General features: G+C 38.8%; 2 protein-coding genes and 1 pseudogene across 5 annotated transcripts in view; all 3 read right to left on the bottom strand.

The window, feature by feature from the left end:
- LOC116268648 overlaps positions 1-19,278 on the bottom strand; it is a 143,787-nt pseudogene that overhangs the window by 8,577 nt on the left and 115,932 nt on the right.
- UGT1A10B (UDP glycosyl transferase 1A10B) overlaps positions 1-19,278 on the bottom strand; it is a 229,057-nt gene that overhangs the window by 125,235 nt on the left and 84,544 nt on the right.
- The window catches only part of LOC116269205 (ubiquitin carboxyl-terminal hydrolase 40-like), a 79,191-nt gene continuing 61,825 nt past the window's right edge, over positions 1,913-19,278 (bottom strand). For 2 of the 4 annotated variants that reach the window (XM_031651621.1, XM_031651622.1), the window contains exons 22-28: positions 15,712-15,748; positions 12,596-12,660; positions 10,794-10,868; positions 7,499-7,625; positions 4,964-5,058; positions 3,187-3,305; positions 1,913-2,036 (exon numbers count right to left, since the gene is read on the bottom strand). In XM_031651621.1, the coding sequence (XP_031507481.1) occupies positions 1,967-2,036; positions 3,187-3,305; positions 4,964-5,058; positions 7,499-7,625; positions 10,794-10,868; positions 12,596-12,660; positions 15,712-15,748 (588 nt within the window). In that variant the 3' untranslated portion in view covers positions 1,913-1,966. Of the gene's footprint in view, positions 2,037-3,186; positions 3,306-4,828; positions 4,869-4,963; positions 5,059-7,433; positions 7,626-10,793; positions 10,869-12,595; positions 12,661-15,711; positions 15,749-19,278 lie in introns of those variants that run through there. The other 2 variants (XM_031651623.1, XM_031651624.1) reach the window with 2 other exon arrangements.

The raw sequence follows: 19,278 nt of genomic DNA, 5'->3' as shown, positions 1-19,278 counted from the left end.
ATGGTGCTGGGAAAATTGGCTAGCCATGAGTAGAAAGCTGAAACTGGATCCTTTCCTTACTCCTTATACGAAAATTAATTCAAGATGGATTAGAGACTTAAATGTTAGACCTGAAACCATAAAAACCCTAGAAGAAACCCTAGGTAATACCATTCAGGACACAGGCATGGGCAAGGACTTCATGTCTAAAACACCAAAGGCAATGGTAACGGAAGCCAAAATTGACAAATGGAACCTAATTAAACTAAAGAGCTGCACAGCAAAAGAAACTACCATCAGAGGGAACAGGCAACCTACAGAATGGGAGAACATTTTTGCAATATACTCATCTGACAAAGGGCTAATATCTAGAACCTATACAGAACTCAGTCAAATTTACAAGAAAAAAACAAACAACCCCATCAAAAAGTGGGCAAAGGATACGAACAGACACTTCTCAAAAGAAGACATTCATACAGCCAACAGACACATGAAAAAATGCTCATCATCACTCGCCATCAGATAAATGCAAATCAAAACTACAATGAGATTCCATCTCACACCAGTTAGAATGGCAATCATTAAAAAATCAGGAAACAATAGGTGCTGGAGAGGATGTGGAGAAATAGGAACACTTTTACACTGTTGGTGGGACTGTAAACTAGTTCAACCATTATGGAAAACAGTGTGGCGATTCCTCAAGGATCTAGAACTAGAAATACCATTTGACCCAGCCATCCCATTACTGGGGATATACCCAAAGGATTATAAATCATGCTGCTATAAAGACACACACAACATATATTTATTGCGGCACTATTACAATAGCAAAGACTTGGAATCAACCTAAATGTCCATCAGTGACAGACTGGATTAAGAAAATGTGGCACATATACACCATAGAATACCATGCAGCCATAAAAAAGGATGAGTTCGTGTCCTTTGTAGGGACATGGATGCAGCTGGAAACCATCATTCTCAGCAAACTATCCAAGAACAGAAAACCAAACACTGCATGTTCTCACTCATAGATGGGAACTGAACAATGAGATCACTTGGACACAGGGAGGGGATCATCACACACCAGGTCCTATTGTGGGGGGGGGTGGGGAGGGATAGCATTAGGAGATATACCTAATGTAAACGAGTTAATGGGTGCAGCACACCAACATGGCACATGTATACATATGTAACAAACCTGCACGTTGTACACATGTACCCTAGAACTTAAAGTATAATAACAAAAAAAAAAGAATGCATTTTTATAAAAACACTAAAATTAAACACGGGTTAGACATGGTTGAAAGAGAACTTTCTCATATCACAAGCAGACCAAAAGAAGGATATTCACATCATACAGGTAGAGCAAATCTTAATAGTTCATGATATTTACAAAAGGACTTGCAAAATATTTTCCTACAGCGAAAAAAGAACAAGATGGTTTGATTGTAGACAATTTTGGGTGCATCTTTACTTAATAAATAATTATTGACTATGACATGGGCATGATTACTATTCTAGGTATTGAGGATATAGCAATTAATAAATTAAGTTCTTATATTCTAGTAGTGGAAGACAGATACTAACACATAAATCAGTAAGTAGAGATATGTCAGGTGATACTAGGATGAAGAAAGTGGAATAAGGGGGCAGAGTGACGGGACGATGATAAATCCGTTGGACGGTGGACTGTCTGACACACTGATGACAGCTGCGGGTGGGTCTCTTGCTGACACTTCAGGGTCATCATTGGGTCAATATGCACCTGGTGGTTACTGAAAAATTAATTCTCCCTTACTGTTTTTATGGGAGAATAAGTTCCAAGTTTTAGATGCCAGACATACATATTTCTAGAACAGGCTCTGTTTGAAGTTGCTAGGCTACTTAGAAGCAGTGAAAAAATACTACACTATTAAGTTGTTAAACCTTAAAAAGGCAAACTATGTTAAGATATGTGTGTATCACTTTAGATGCAAAGTAGACTTTCTTACCCCAAGTTTTCTCCTTTCTGAAGGGGCTCTAAGCAGATCTCAATTCTCCGTCCTAGTTTATATTCCCTGATAATAAGTGAAACAAGATAGTATTGAGTGACATAACATTTAATTTTCTTGAATTTTTTTTCCCCCAATTTTAAGCTTTTTTCTTAAGCAAAGGATTGTTTTCTGAGTACTTATAAGAACACCCAAACTTTTGGAAAAGGGAAAAAAATGAGAATCCTTGCTGTGGTGATTATTTAGATACTTGAGTCATTTCTTACTAAACATGTAGGTCTGGCTCTGGGAAGATGGCCAAACTGCTAAAGAAATTTCCCTCTGTTCAGCCGGGGTTAAGATTCTCATGCCAGTCACTTTGGGGTGGTAATCAGAGCTGATTAAAAGCAGCCTTGGCCAGGCACAGTGGCTCATGCCAGTAGCCCCAGCACTTTGGGAGGCCGAGTTGGAAGAACTGCTTGAGGTTAGGGGTTCGCGACCAGACTGGGCAACACAGGGAGACCTCATCATAATAAAAAATTAGCCTGGTGTCGTGGCACATGCCTGAGGTCCCAGTTACACAGGAGGTTGAGGTGGGAGGATCACTTGAGCCTGGGAGGTTGAGGCTGTAGTTGAGCCATGATCACACCACGGCATTCCAGCCCGGGTGACAGAGCCAGACCCTGTCTATTAAAAAAGGAAAGAAAAGGAAAGAAAAGGGAGAGAGAGAGATACAGAGAGAGAGAGAGAAAGAGAAAGACAGGGAGGGAAGGTAGGGGAGACAGAGAGAAAGAGAGAAAGAGAAAGACAGAAAGAGAGAAAGAATAGAACAGAAAGAATAGAAAGAAAGCCTCAGGGCTGCTTTTTGCAAAGGAAATGACCCAAACCTGCTCTTTAAGTTCAAAGGTTCAGAAGGAGGATCAGCTGAATCCAACATTTCTCAGTGAGAAACAGCTGCTCCTACTTTCCATCTTACTCCAAATGCTTTTAAGTTATATAATGTCACAGTCACTGGAGCATAGAAAAAATATACAACACTACATTTATGCTTAACATGGAAAACTGAAGTCTTGCTGGAGTTTATGATGAAAAGTGCCACCCAAGTCATAAGCATGGCATGACCAGGAATGGGCTTTGTTTTCACTCAGCTCAGAAGACGGAGTCCTCCTCCATCTCCTACACCAGCCAGTGCGGCAGCAGCAGAGAGGGACGGCATTGCGTCCAGCAAGGAACCCACCTGAGCGGCTGCCGGTCAGTTCGTAAAAGCCTGCCTGGGCGCTTCCTCTCCACTGTCCAGGCTCTGAGGTGGGCCGCGGATGGGACACCGAACTCCAGGAATGGGGGCAAGGTCATGGCCTAGAAAAAGAAATAGACATTTCTCCAATGGTTTTAAAAAGCACTCTTCAAAACATACTGTTTTAGAAAAAAAACGAAGCACTACACAGTGACACCTCAGGGAAGGAGTATCTCAAGTAATGAGAACATCATTTAAAAAGTCACAGGAATCTCTCTCTCTTAAATGACACTAACCCTGAGAGGTCTTCATATTCCTCTGCACTGAAATCAGCTTGAGAAAGAAGTGAGTTCCCTATCTCTAAAGCTGAGTCAAAAGCGTCTTTTTAATCATCATGTTTAAACAATGAAACTTTGGAATTAACTTCCCTGTGAGTAGAATTCACCAGGGCAGAGCTAATAGTATAGCGAGGGACTCATCAGCCTTCTTCCGTGCCAATGCAGTTCTCCACCAGTGTTTGCCGATGACTCAGCTTTTGATTTTGAAATACTTCACAATCTTTGGCTGCAATCAGTAGGCCCAAACTGCTTGTTCTAATTCTGAAGGGATCACTTTAAGCCCCTACTGATATACTTTGGTTGGAGCCTCTAAAATTACCAATATTCATCCATTTTTTGACCTAAAAACAGCAACTTTATATCTTTCAACTTAATATTAGGAAAAAAGTATCTTCCCACTTGTTCTCATGAGAATAAGGCTGTCTGCTTTTTCTTTTCTCCTTTCTTTTTTTTTGAGACAGAGTCTCACTCTGTCACTCAGCCTGAAGTGCAGTGGCGCCATCTCAGCTCACTGCAACCTCCCCCTCCCGGGTTCAAGTGATTCTCCTGCTTCAGCCTCCCAAGTAGCTCGGATTACAGGTGCCTGCCACCATGCCAGGCTAATTTTTTTTTTTTTTTGTACTTTTAGTAGAGACGGGGTTTTACCATGTTGGTCAGGTTAGTCCCAAACTCCTGACCTCAAGTGATCCACCTGTCTCAGACTCCTAAAGTGCTGGGATTACAGGCATGAGCCACCACACCCAGCCAATGTATGCTTTTTCTCGAGGAAGGGTATTTCATGTACTGAGGGCACACAAAAGCCAAACATCAACAACCACTAGTCATATACAGGGCCCTACATTTTCTCCTCTAAGAGAAGAAAGGAATGCTCATTTCAGTCCAATAGTAGGTGGATGCTTCTTCAACACTGTGTTGTACTTAATCCAGCCTTTCCATTTGGGTAAAACCCTCCTTCTCTGTGAATGTTAATGCATAAGAAACAACACAATATCTAGAATATCTAGTTTAGTATCCTAACATAAAAGCTGGGGTTCTAACCTCCTGGAAAACTGGTAACACAGCGTTTCATAACAACATTTAACATATGGGTCACAATGGTACACAAACAATGTAAATAAAGGGATAAAGTGAATGCTTTACAAATGTTCCAAGAAACCATGTTTCCCTAAAAAAATAAAAATGAACAAAAGCCGCAAGTTACTGAGGACAGATTGAAACGAAAGCACAGCATGCCTGTCAGAGGAGGGACCAGTGAGGCCACGAGGAGCCATCTGCACCACGGGCATGTGTTGCCTGCGGGTACTTACCACTGAACATGGCATATGACAAATGCCATATCAGAACCGACTGTAATTGAGGGAAAAGGAGATAGAAGAATAGATTAATATCTCACTGGAAGAAGCCACATTACCGCTCAGTTATGGTGCAGGAAGAAGTCTGACCTGAGACTTCAGCTCCGCCAGCGTGGCATCTTCTGAGATCTCTACGTCTCCCAAGTAGAGGAGAGAAACTGGCGCAGGCTCATTCACAGAAGCACCTTCCAAAGGACAGAGCGGGATGTTTACAAGGAACTTGAAACTTATTTTGTGTTTCTGAAATACACCGCCATGTTTTGATGTCGTAAATAGGTTATTAAAATTCCACCCAAAAGCCTCTGCATCCAAGTCTTGTGAGGAGGCCCTGTCTGGCAGGTGAGCAGGCAGGGACATGTTGTCGGCAGAACCCCATGAGGTATTTGACACTTATGCCCCTACCTCGAATGTACTTTTCCACATTCTCTCCTTCCTCAAAAAGGACTTTTTGGGTAGGATACGCTGCCTGCATTCTGTATGTTAGCTTCCTGTTTTCCTCTCATAACACTCATCCCAACTTGTTCCTCGTGTGTGTGTGTGTGTGTGTGTGTGTGTCTGTCTGTCTGCCTATGTGCAGATGTTTAATCTGCCCCCTCAAAACAACAGAATTTTCAAGAGGAGGCAGGCTATCTATCTTGTCTCCCAGTTCCCGGTACAATGGATGTCACATAGTAAGTGTCCAATAAATGTTTACTTATAACGAAATCTTGACAATAAGAAGGCCTTTCCAAGTTTGTTAAAAAAAAAAAAGGGAAAAACACAATGTTTTCTCATCAAAAACAACATAAAAGCTGACAACTAAATTTAGACTGTCTTCACTTATTTTTGCTTTAATTGTCTTTACTGCTGAGCATGCCACTAATGCATGGCAAGAAATTACAGAGAGATTAGAAGTCAACTAAGTGCATAAGAAGTTCTTCTTGTGTCTTAAGGAAATTACAGGCTGACACTACCGGAAAGACAATTTTAGGAAATTCTAAAGAATGAAATATATAATCACACGCTACACAATGATTTGGTCAAAGACCACACATATGATGTGATCCTATAAGATTATAATACCATATTTTCACTGTACCTTTTTCTGTTTAGATACATAAACACTTGCCACTGTGTTATGACTGCCTTCAGTATTCAGTACAATAAGCTGCTGTACAGGTCTGCAGCCTACGAGCAATAGGCTACACTACATAGCCTAGGTGTGTAGGAGGCTCTACCATCTAGGTTTGTGTAAATCACTCTACCACGTTCACACAATGAAGAAATCGTCCGACGATGCATTTCTCAAAACATATTCATGTTGTTAAGTGACACATGAGTGTATTTCCCATGTGTTGTGTACAGATGTATTACCAAAAAAAACCCTTTTATTTACTTTCATGTAGAAACATACTGATTAAACATGCTTTTGCAATCTATATCCAATTCTATATGTAACTAGAATTCTATCACCAAAGCATTTTTAGCATTAATTAGCATAAACTAGTGTAACCCAACTAAAAAGTAACTTTATGCCAATTTTATAGCTCATTCAACATTACTCTATACATATAATCCTAACTTCAAAGAATAAGGAGATAAAAATTTGACTCATTTATATTAATTTTATTACTGAGGCTGAAAAGATTAAAAAGAAATATAAGTAATATACTTCAAAGCACAGAAAAACTAAGTAAGCAGGATAAAAAGAAAAACATAGCTAAAGAGTTGGGCCTATTAAAAACATACTCGCTCCATTTCTTTATAATGAAGTGGAACTCTTCTTTGTACAAGGGCAACTGAACTCACTGATAGTGACTTCTGCCCATCGCGATGTGTGTGGCTGAATGCTGAGTAAGATAACATGCTTGTACTTGTCTGTGTTCCTTCTCAGAAGGCAGTGAGATGACGTCAAATGCCCTAGAAGCAGTTCCTGAGGGTTTTGAGGCAGAAAGATTGGAAGACATGTAGGATGTGGACTCCTGGTCTCTGCCCCTGTGAGCTAAAATGACATCACTAGAATTCTGGTACATGGTGATAAATGGGGCCCCTGTTGCCCTGAGGATCTTGAGAGATACATAAAAGTCTTTGGAAAGTGTAATATATTGATATAATAATAAACAAGATATGTAGTGCTTTACAGAGGTTACAGAGCATGTACAGAAATAGCCCGGTGTTATTATGTGATGTCTGGAATGACTTATGAAATTAATAGGCCTTGGCCGGGCGCGGTGGCTCAAGCCTGTAATCCCAGCACTTTGGCAGGCCGAGATGGGCGGATCACGAGGTCAGGAGATCGAAACCATCCTGGCTAACACGGTGAAACCCCGTCTCTACTAAGAAATACAAAAAATAGCCGGGCGAGGTGGCGGGCGCCAGTAGTCCCAGCTACTCGGGAGGCTGAGGCCGGAGAATGGCGTGAACCCGGGAGGCGGAGCTTGCAGTGAGCTGAGATCCGGCCACTGCACTCTAGCCTGGGCTACAGAGCGAGACTCCGTCTCAAAAAAAAAAAAAGAAATTAATAGGCCTTGATTTTCAAGATCTTACATTTTAAAAATAAATATTTCAATTGACTCTCAGAGCACAGGCAGTCAATTTACTTCTCTTTATGATGCACTGGCTGCTGAAATCCCATTCTGTTCTCACCTTGGCTGAAAGCGGCTCTCCAAACTCCACCCCGAGAGGAAGTACAGTTGGTCTGGTCCTGATGACTCTCGCAGTGTCCTGAGGGACCCTGAAGCTGGTACCACCAGATGGGCACCTTCAGGAAACCCTGAAGAATGGAGCATGTTTAACCGCTGTGATTACAAAGATTAAGTGAAACTCCACTTTCACTTCCACAGAAAGAAACATCTTGATGACCTAAGATGTTCTTGAACTTACCATTTTTCCTCTTAGATTTATTAACTGTCATAAATTATACTTGTTGTTTTTACAATCAAAAATTTAAAATCATAAAAATCAGACTTTGGGGTGACTGGACTAAATGTCCCTTGCTTAGAAGTATCTTAGTAGATAAAATAAATGAGAAGCATAAACAAGAGCAATGCATTTGCTTGAACACACTATACCAGTGTTTCCAGGCGCTGTCCAAGCACTGCTGACCCAGGATACCAGTCCCAGCAGTGCCATTTATCACACAGATGCAAGAGCCCATTGATCTAAGTTTGGTTTCTGATACAAACTAAAGGAAATAAACCCATTGTCTTACACATACCCTGTAATTTCAGTTTTACTTTTGAGCTAGTTCTTCCCACCTCATTTTTTGTTAGTGAAGAATTTTAACAGGTTTATTAAGAGATAAAAGGTGCTATTGTTGCAGCACTTAATTTCCAACAATAGAAGATGAGAATAAAAATTAACCACCTAAAACATTTAAAATAGATAGTTCAAGAAATGTGCATTAGAATATTTTTCTGTTTATCAGATTAGTGAAGATTAACAAATATTTGACCTTCATTCAATTAAATAAATGTAAATCAGAATAACAAAATTCCATTTTATTTCACCTCGCAGACTGTCAAAAACCAGACAATTATGTGGGTGAAAATATGGGTAAACTTGAACACTTGTAAATTGGTAGCAGGAATATAAACTGCGGAGAAGTTTCTGTAGAATAATTTGCCCATACCTGTCATATTTTAAAATGTGCAAGTCCTTTGACCCAGCCATTCCATGTTTAGGAATTTACATTCTGATACACTAGTGCATGCATAGAAAGCCATATATGCAAGAATACTCTTGCAAATTGTTTATGGGACCAAGAACCATGAACCAACTTCAAGGACCCTCTTTAAAACATTTTTTGCTGGGCTTGGTGGCTCACACCTGTAACCCCAGTACTTTGGGGAGGCTGAGGTGGGAGGACCGATTAAGCCCAGGAGTTCAAGACCAGTGTGGGCAACAAAGTGAGACAAAAATAAAAAAATGTTTAAAAACTAGCCAGGCACAGTGTGCCTGTAGTCCTAGCTACTTAGGGGCTATGGTGGGAAGATCACTTTGAGCCCAGGAGATCGAGCTTGCAGTGAGCTGTGATCATGCCACCGTACTTCAGCCCTGGGTGACAGAGCCAGACCCTGTTTAAAAAAAAAAAAAGACTGTGCAATTTCAGTTCTAGGAATTTATCCTGTAGATATACTCATATATACAAGCAAAATGGCACATATATATATTATATATGTGTGTATTATATATATGTATTTTATATATATTATATATATATTTTTTACATTGTTACTTACATCAACAAAAGACTGGAAACAGCCTAAATATTCTTCAAAAAGAGACTGGTTAAATAAATTATAGTCCTCCAAACAATGGAATATTATGAAGCTACTAAATTGAATGAGATAGCTTTACAGCATATACTTGGAGATAAAATATTAATGGAAAAAATCTAGGTACAGAATAGGCTGCCTAGCAAATAATCTTTTGTGCAAATAAAAAGGAATAAATATGTGTATGTGTGGATGTATATGCTATGTATATATACAGTGAACTATGTATTTAAAATATTTTACATGGTTAGTCTTCACATTCTCATTGTTTATTGTTTGAAATTAAGTGTTGTAACAGTAACACCTTTTATCTCTCTCTTTTTTTTTTTACTTTTAAAATTTTTATTGAAAAGAGACAGGGTTTCACCATGTTGCCCAGGCTGGTCTTGAACTCCTAAACTCAAGCGATTTGCCTGCCTTGGCCTCCCAAAGTACTGGAATTACAGGCATGAGGCACTGCACCTTGCCTACCTTTTATCTCTTAATAAACCTACTAAAATTATTCAGTAACAAAAAATGAGGTGGGAAAAACTAGCACACTTCAGTGTGTGCAAGTATGTGTGTATATTAAAAAGCACAGCCCTTTGGAAGGATGCAGAGAAAAGCAGCCGCCTGTTGGGGAGAGGATGTTGGGTGGCTGGAGCCAGAAACAGTAGGGACACTTGCTTTTCCTGGCCCAGCTTTTCATAACACTTAGAATTTTGTATCATGAGTACTGCCTATTCAAAAATTAACTTTAAAGACCATTGAACAAAATATAATAGAATTCTACAAAGTTGTGAAAAATAATAAGGTAGGTGTGTATGTGCTGATGTGAGGAGCTTCGCAAGACACAGTAAGTGAATAAAAGCAAATAAAACAAGTGTAAAACAATGTAGAGAATACTTAAAAAGGATATGCACATATTTGCCTTCAGCAAACAAATACGTGTAATGTTTTTCTCAGAAGAATACATGATGAAAAATCAGCTAACTGTGGCTCTCTCTGGAGAGAAAAGGTGTAGGAGTGATTTCTGCTCTTCATTTCATAGCCTTCTGTACTGTCTGAATTTTCTAATCATAAGCAAATAGTTATCTGAATCTTGGAATTTGGGGCCATTTGTTTCTCTTTTGGGTTCACCTTTGTGTGCATCCTCAGTTTAAAAGAAACGATATAGGTTTTAGAAAGTAGTGCTATGCAATGCTTACTAAAGGGCGTGAAATGAGCCCTCTCATATGCTACTGCATATAACATCAAGGCTTTAAAGAGGTCACACCTCTGGACTTAGGAATTCCACATTTAGAACTCTTTTCAGAAGGACTCATTTCAATACTATTTATAAAAACAAAATAGTAAAAACAAGGTAAGTTTCCAACAATGAGGATATAGATGAATTAAATTAGTAAAACATTACCTTGGATATGATGATTATTTTTGGATTTTATGAGAAGGTTAAAATATAAAAAGCAGGAAATAAAAATGTTATACATAATTGATTTTAATTTTGTGTGAGAATATTTATAAGTTAGGAAACATATCTGATTGACAGCATTTGGGGAAAGTTCTCTATTCTCTTTATGACTGTCTGAATTTCCCCGTTTTCCCTAAACGAGGCTATATCATCTCTGTAATCAGGTAACAATAATTTTTACTTACGAGATGTCTATGCAGAAGTAAAATCTTACCGGAGGAGGAAGTTGTCCTTCAACTAAAAGCAAAGTATCTCCAGAACATATCAGAAGTTCTTTCAGTGTTGCATCCTGGGAAGACAGAAATGCTTTTTTGTCACTTATGACTTCTGAAAGGAACAGATCATTGGATCTTTTTAAAACCCCATGCCTCTATTATCTTTTCAAAAATTAAATGAATAATAAAGCAGATATTGAAGACACAGGAAATAAGCTAAGACTATAAAATCAGTACAGCACTATTTGTTAAACTGTGGGGCATAAGCTGTAAGTATGACAAAAGATCTGAGGCAAGGAAGCTAGATGAGATGAGAAATGAGAGACTGATTTACAGAAGATGACATTTTAATTCATCCTAAAAAGATGGGTTGGATTTGGAAAGCTAGAGAAAATAAGAAAAGGAATTTCTCATTAAAAAAAAGGACAAGGGCCAAGTTAAGGTTGATAGTAAATATGGCTTGTTTTCGTAAAGCGCTGAGGCCACACTGATTCGAGTGGAAAGTACCAGGAGGTCACACCGGACTGGAAGGGCAGGCACTAACCATAGGACGTGAAATAGAAATAAAGGAGCCACACAAGATTTCTGAGGAGATTTTCCAGATCAATTTGGCAGAAATATGCATGACATTGAAGAGGGAATGCCTGGGCCCAGGAAAGCCATAATAATTTAGGTGAGAGGCATACGAAAGCTTGGACCTGGAGCCAAGCATGGGAATGGTCACGGAAGGGGTGCAAAAGATGACAGTTTGGAGGCCGAGAGGAAACATGAAGAATGAAAGATAAGGAGGGTAAACCATATTTCACTCTTAAAGATTAGGATGGGAAAGATACCTGGCAAGGCTGGAATGAGAAGCTAGTTCCAAGGGTAATGAGTTGGCTTCTGGCTGAATTCTTTGATGCCAATTTGGGAATTAATAGAGAAGAACATGCTGAAGCTATTTGGGTAAATATATTCTTCTGACATCCAAATTTTATGTCCTAAAGATGCTTTGAGGTCCACTTCTTACTCCAGGCAGTCAAACTCCTGGCCAGGCCCCAAGAGGGGCCTCTCGCTATTGACTTACTGACTGCTAAACAGCAAAGAGCATTCCAGTGCAAGGACCCAGCATAGCTGCCTAAATCAACCTTCTGCTGGCATTCAGTGGCCCTTCTTACAGAACAGGAAGCAGGCAGGTGAAGACTGGGGAAAGGGCGGCTGACCACAGCTCCCTAAGACTCCCCAGAGAGCTTTATTTTGGGTCTACTTCTAAGGCTACGCGTTTGAACTGGGAAATATAATGCTACGTGGACCAACAAGATGACTAACCAGATTCCAACTATCCTGTGATAAAATTATTCCTAAGCCTACCCTAAGAGTTTGGCTGGATCAAGAATTTGGACCAAAGCCTAACTTAGGAATGGTTGGTAAGACAAATTCTGCCACCATTACCTTACAGAGAAACTCTGAGATCAAAACATTAAGGGGCCAAAACTTCAGAGTGTATCTATAAAATTCCTTCATGAGCTCAAATGTCATTTGTTCTGTGAAGTTCTCTTCCTTCTCATGAACTACTCCTCCTACAGGCATACTCTCATGGCAAGGGAGTTTACCACAGATGTCAGAAATGTTCCCACTGCACTGAGACTTCCCCTTTATCAAAAAACTATAGTAAGAAAAAAGTAAAATACACCCATTCATAGATAACTGTATCCTACAGAAAGTAATTAAAGCTTTCTCATGAGTGGAATGGGTACCTTGTACGAAAATATGACATAAATATAATCATATGCAAGAGTACAATGTATAGAAATCATCTTACTTCTTCACATAAAGGCTCCCCAGCTTCATAGCACCAATCCATTTTTCGTAAATGCCAGGCATCTCCTATAAAGGAGTCAAAATCGGGATTAAAAAAAAATTCAGAATATGCTTTAAGAGTGTCAGGAATGGCCCTTCTGGAAAAGTGAATATCAAAAGGGGTTAATCTGCTGATAAGTGTTCATTAGTTTTTAAGTAAATTGTCTCTTCCAGAGCATGAAAGAAATTACATTTCCTCAATTTGATTTTCTCTCTCTCCCATGAAGAACTGTATACTCATGAATAAAAACAACACTTGCTACTATTATATCAGGTTGGTGCAAAAGTAATTGTAGTTTCTGCCTTTATTTTATTTTATTTTTTTGAGACAGATTCTCACTCTGTCACCCAGGCTGGAGTATGGTGGCGCGATCTTGGCTCACCGCAACCTCCGCCTCCCTGGTTCAGGCGATTCTTCTGCCTGCCTCAGCCTCCCAAGTAGCTGAGACCACAGGCGCACACCACCATGCCTGGCTAATTTTTTTGTATTTTTAGTGGAGACAGGGTTTCACCATGTTGGCCAGGCTGGTCTCAAACTCCTGACCTCAGGTGATCTACCTGCCTCAGCCTCCCAAAGTGCTAGGATTACAGGCATGAGCCACCACACCTGGCCTGCCTTTACTTTTGATGGCAAAAACTGCAATTACTTTTGCACCAGCTTAATACAATATTTACTTTATACCTTTATTTGTGTGTACCCACATACATACACTATGTATCAGTATACATATATGAACATACATACATAAGTATAGAATCCCTTCTCAAAGCATTATTGAGTTTTATTTCAGTGTCTTGGCCGAAAATAGATGCTAACATTGCCCAGCAACTGTCAATATGTACAAGAAAATTATTCCTATATACTTAGAAGTTAATCTAACAAAAACATAGTGCTAGTGCTTTCTGAATAGCATTTTAATACAGTTGGTATAAGTTAATATTTATACATGTTAAATTGACTTTAATCAAAGAGTTGTTTTTCAGAATACTTGCTGCACTAGTGAAATGAGAAGATAATTTTTTGCTTTTTTAATCCGAATAGGCAAGCAAAGAGACTTTTTGGGGTTGGGAAGAAAGTTAAACGCAGTAAAAGAAAGAAATCCTGGTTATTAAAAATAATAGCAATGTTTATGAACACAAAACTCCCCCTACTCACCAAAAACATGAAATAGCCAAAGAATAAAACAGATCTCATATTTATCGGCACAGGCCACAGTTTTTGAATCCCTATACTCTTGTTTGCAGACCTTCTTTATCGATAGTTCTAGTTTTTTCTTTTTTCTTTTTTTTTTTTCTGAGACAGGATTTTACTCCTGTCTGGAGTGCAATGATGCGATCTCAGCTCCCTGCAACCTCCGCCTTTCAGGCTCGTGATTCTCCTGTTTTAGCCTCCTGAGTAGCTGGGACTACAGGTGCACACCACTGTACCCTGCTAATTTTTGTATTTTTTGTAGAGGTGGGGTTTCGCCATGTTGCCCAAGCTGGTCTCGAACTCATGGGCTCAAGTGATCCACCCTCCCCGGCCTCCCAAATTGTTGGGATTACAGGCATGAGCCACTGCGCCCAGCCAAGTTCTAGCTTTAAATACAGAAAAGTTTACATTAATTAAAAAACTCAATTTAAGTACCTTTAAGAAGCCACCAGTAAGTTAAAAGTGAACACTATTACTTCACGGTACAGCATGGTGAAAAGAACTTGGGTTGTGAAAACAGAATGACCTAGATACTTGCTGTATAACTCTGGGGAAACCATTTCACCTTTCTTAGCCTTTGCTTCCTCATCTATAAAGTGGGCATGTGTGATAACCCCTGCATGGTAGGACTGCTGTCGAGGTTAAGTGAGACGTTGCGTGTAACTTCTAGAAGAATGTCCTGCATCCAGAGCATCTTAACTTCCTTTCCAGATAACAAAGCTACGGGCCTCCAAGTTAATGAAGTCTGAGAACAGCAAAGTGTTCTACTGAAATCAGAATGAGGTCTCATCAAACTCATTAACATGATCTCACCTGGAAAGCTGCTTCAGTTATCTTAGATTTATTTTTTTCATTCATTTTACATTCCCTCACCTATACCACAAAAATACTGATATGAAACAGAATGCACTGAAATTTAGAATCAATGAAATTGAAAAGAATCAGTGGAAGACCTGTGTAGCTCCAGGTGGTATACATCTTAGTGTTATTTCTTTTTATTTTTTATTTTTATTTTAAGTTCTGGGGTACATGTGCAGGATGTGCAGGTCTGTTACATAGGTAAACGTGTGCCACGGTGGTTTGCTGCACCTATCAACCCATCACCTAGGTATTAAGCCTAGAATGTATTAGCAATTTTTCCTGATGCTCTCCCTCCCCAACCCCCACACCCCCCCTACACCAGCAGGCCCTGGTGTGTGTTATTCCCTTCCCTACGTCATTGTGTTCTCATTGTTTGGTTCCCACTTATAAGTGAGAACATGTGGTGTCTACTTTTCTGTTCCTGCATTAGTGTGCTGAGGATAATGACTTCCAGCTCCATCCATGACCCTGCAAAGGACATGATCTCATTCCTTTCTATAGCTGCATAGTATTCCACGGTGTATATATGTACTACATTGTCTTTATCCAGTCTATTATTGATGGGCATTTGGGTTGATTCCATGTCTTTGCTATTGTGAATAGTGCTGCAATGAACATACACGTGCATGTATCTTTATAATAGAATGATTTATATTCCTTCGGGTATATACCCAGTAATGGGATGGCTGGATCAATGGCATTTCTGGTTTTAGGTCTTTGAGGAGTTGCCACACTGTCTTCCACAATGGTTGGCCTAATTTACACTCCTACCAACACTGTAAAACATTCCTACTTTGTACCTTTGCTGGATCCTATCTAAGTTCTCTACTCAGAGCTATACCACTAGTTTTCTTTCAGCATGCCAACAAGAACCAGGAGAATTCATTATGTACATACGGAAGTGTAAACTACTTTTTATTTCTCCACACCCTGTAAATTTTTTTTCCTATAACCCTGGAGAAAAAAATTGTCAAAAAATTTTTATCAGGCTTTTAAGTAATATGTCATCATGGTAAGTAACTTACCTTGTAGGCCAGATTTCTCCAGCATTAACTTTAAACACTGTAAAGAAAAACAATGTCCAATGTTAGTTTTCTGTTTCTGAATTACAGTTCTAGGACAAATACCCTTTTCGGACCCTAGGTCTATTTAAGTCTGACTATATTTAATGATTCTTGAATAGGTAAAGATAGACATAGTTAAGAAGATAATACGCGAGTCAGCTTTCCTTTCTAAGGGCTAGATGGCGCCAATTCAGGACGAGGAAAAAACAATTTCCAGTGTTTGCAAGCAGGACTTAGTTCAAAGTTTCATCCACCAACTCCCAGATTTGAACCATGACTTTCTTCCTATAAGGATTAACTGTGTGTCTTTGGCCAGATATGATTAATCAAGCTAATTTCATAGACATTAAACTCTGAATCCTGTAACAGTAGATTAGCCTTTATTTAGCATCCATGAAACACAACTGATCATAGCATCCATGACACACAACTGACCATATTAAAACTCACAAGAATTGTGCAAGCTGTGATGTCATGGCATAATGCAAAAATGAGACAATATTAACAAAAGTTTAACTGAAACAAAAATAATAATTAAAACAATTTCTTGAGGGAAAAACATTGCTAATTAAATCTTGGACAAGTGAGCAAATACAATTTGATTTCTATTACACTAGAGCAAAAGAGAGCAAAAATAAGGATAGTCATTGCTGTACTGTTTGTAATAAGAGAAAAATGGCAAAAAAAAAAAAAAAAACCCCACCAAAATACACATTAATGGGAGATTTTTTAAAAAGTAGGAAATGTCTTAAAGCAGTTCAAAGAAAAAAACAGATTCATATATATTGATCTTAAAAGATCTTTAAAATATTTTAAGTGAAACAAATTTATAGTATAAAACACGCAAAGTGATCCCATTTATAATTTAAAAGAAATCACAGAAGCAAAGCACACTCTGCAATTCTGTATGTACGTACATAGACACATGCTGGTATAGGCACAGCAAAGGTCTGGAGGGACACACACTCTACTGATGTGAATAAGATGATGTTATCTGATTGCAACAGTGACTTCTAGACAAAGGACTAGAATAGAGTGGTAACCAAGGGGGACTGTTAATCCCCTAGAAGTTTAAAAAGTGAGAAGAAATCCATGATTACTTGTATGATAAAAAATAAAAGAAGGCTTTAAAATGTAATTATAGAATGTTTAGAAAATGACAATAAAAACATAGTATACTAAAAGATGGTGGGTGAATGAAAGCAAGCTTATTATTCTAAGAAAACTGAAAGTCTTAAATATTGTATTTAAGAAAAACAATCAAATAATGGAGCAATCAACTTAATTGTGTTTTAGGAAGGGGAAACAGAGAGCATAAAGGCCTTATTTCAGAAACAGCAAGGAGGCCAGTGTGGCTGGAGCAGAGTAAGTAAGAGGGGGAAATGGTTGGAGGTTTGAAAATAAAACAAAAATGATACCAGAGAACCAGATGACATAGGCCCTTGTACAGACATTCTCTTTCTTTCAGGTATGTTTCAGGGAGAAGAGGAGTTTTCCTGTGAATATGTTCTAGGTTTGGATGATTGTTAGACAATCAAGTGGCAGTTGGATGTTCTGGGGCGAGATCCTGTCTAAGAACTGGGCAGCGGAACGCTCAAAGATAGAGAAGGAGACAGCAAACTGAGAAGGGTAGGCCAGTGGGATATAAGAAAAACCTGGAGTTGTGGCCTTCTGGAGCCCAGTGACAAAAGTGTTTCAAAGAAGACAGTCATTAGCTACATCGAATGTTGCTGAGAGAGCAAGTAAGATGAAGAGTAAAAACTGCTCACTGGACATAGTAATGTGGAGGCCACTAATGACCCTGACATAAGCTATTTCAGTGACATAGCAAGGAACAAGTCTGCCTGCAAGGGGTTCAACAGAGTACAGAAAGGAAGATAGATAACTTTTGAAAAGTTTTGTGGCTTCTTTCCTTGAAATTAAAAAAATGTAAAGTTAAAAAGTCCAGTGAAAATCTGGGAAAATACCTGCAGAAAATAGTAAAATGATCCTCAAATACCCATCACCCAGTCCCAATTATAGGTTGAGTATCCCTTATTTGAAATACTTAGGACTAGAAGTGTTTCAAATTTTGGATTTTAAAAATTTTTTTGGAATCTCTGCATTATACTTACCAGCTAAGCAAACTTAATCCAAAAATCTAAATCTGAAATGCTCCAATGAGCATTTTCTTTGAGTGTCATGTCAAAGGGTCAAAAAGTGCTCAAAAAGTTTTGGATTTTGCAATCTGGCGGTGGCCCTGCCTCCCCAGAGAGAGTGCTGCACAGCTGCCTGGCCCACACATGCCTGCACCCAGCCCAATAGCAAGTGTGGCAGTATCCCCTCCCCAGAGAGACCAACACACAGCTATGCTCAGGTTGTGCTTGGTCTCAGCACAAACCAGCACCCTTTCCTCCACCAAACCATGTCACCTCTGTCACAAACACCCATAACTTAGGCAATTGAGGCAATTGCACACATCATTAATGAGGATTACAGCTGAAGAACTGCTGTAGGGATCATGCTACTGAACCCACCAAGAACCAAAGCCAACAACACATCATTTCCAACAGACACCCTAGAATCCATCTATAGGAAAAAGCTCCTCCCCACAAAAGATACTCTATAAAATTGGAAAAAATACGTGTTCAAGTAAATGTGAAGATATCAACATAAGACAGGAAACATGAAGGGCCAAGGAAAGATGATATTCTGAAAGGAACACAGTAAGTCTCCAGTAACAAACCCTGAAGAAAAGTATATATGAAATGCCTGAAGAGAAATTCAAAACAATGATCTTAAGGAGATTCATAAACAAGAGAATATAGACAAACAATCTAAAATTCAACAAAATCAGAAAAAATAATTAATATCTGAATCAGAAATTCATCAGAGAAAGAATTTCTGAACTTGAAGACAGGTCTTTTAAAATGACCCAGTCAGAAGAATAAAAAGAATTAACAATTTAAAAAGAATGAAGAAAACCTACAGGACCAACAAGACACCATTAAATAAACAAATTTTCTCATCATAGAAGTGCCAGGGAGAGAATGACAAAAGACACAGAAAATCTATTTAATTAAATAATAGGGGAAAAATTCCCAAGTCCGGGAGAGATATGGACATCCAGATCCAGAAAACTCATAGGTTCCCCAATTAGATTCAGCACAAAAGGATCCACTTTGGGAACTTTGTAATAAGACTCTCAAAAGTTAAAGACAAAAAGAGAATTCTGAAAGCTACAAGAGAAAAGCATTAAGTCACATATAAGGGAATCCCCAGTAGACCATCAGTGGATTTCTTAGCAGAAACCTTGCAGGCCAGAAGAAAATAGGGGTAATATAGGAAAGAAAAAACACCATCAGCCAAGAATATTATATCCGGAAAAGCTATCCTTCAGAAATGAAGGTGAGATAAAAATCTCAGATAAGCAAAAGCTAAAGGAATTTATCACCACTAGACCAATCTTACAAGAAAATACTTAAGGGAGTGCTACAACTGGAAACAAAAGGATGACAATTACTATCATGAAAAAACAATAAAATATAA

Source organism: Papio anubis, chromosome 10 (assembly GCF_008728515.1).
Source record: "Papio anubis isolate 15944 chromosome 10, Panubis1.0, whole genome shotgun sequence".
Taxonomy (NCBI): domain Eukaryota; kingdom Metazoa; phylum Chordata; class Mammalia; order Primates; family Cercopithecidae; genus Papio; species Papio anubis.
The sequence above is the reverse complement of the archived record's forward strand: the minus strand, read 5'-3'. Positions and strand labels throughout refer to the sequence as shown.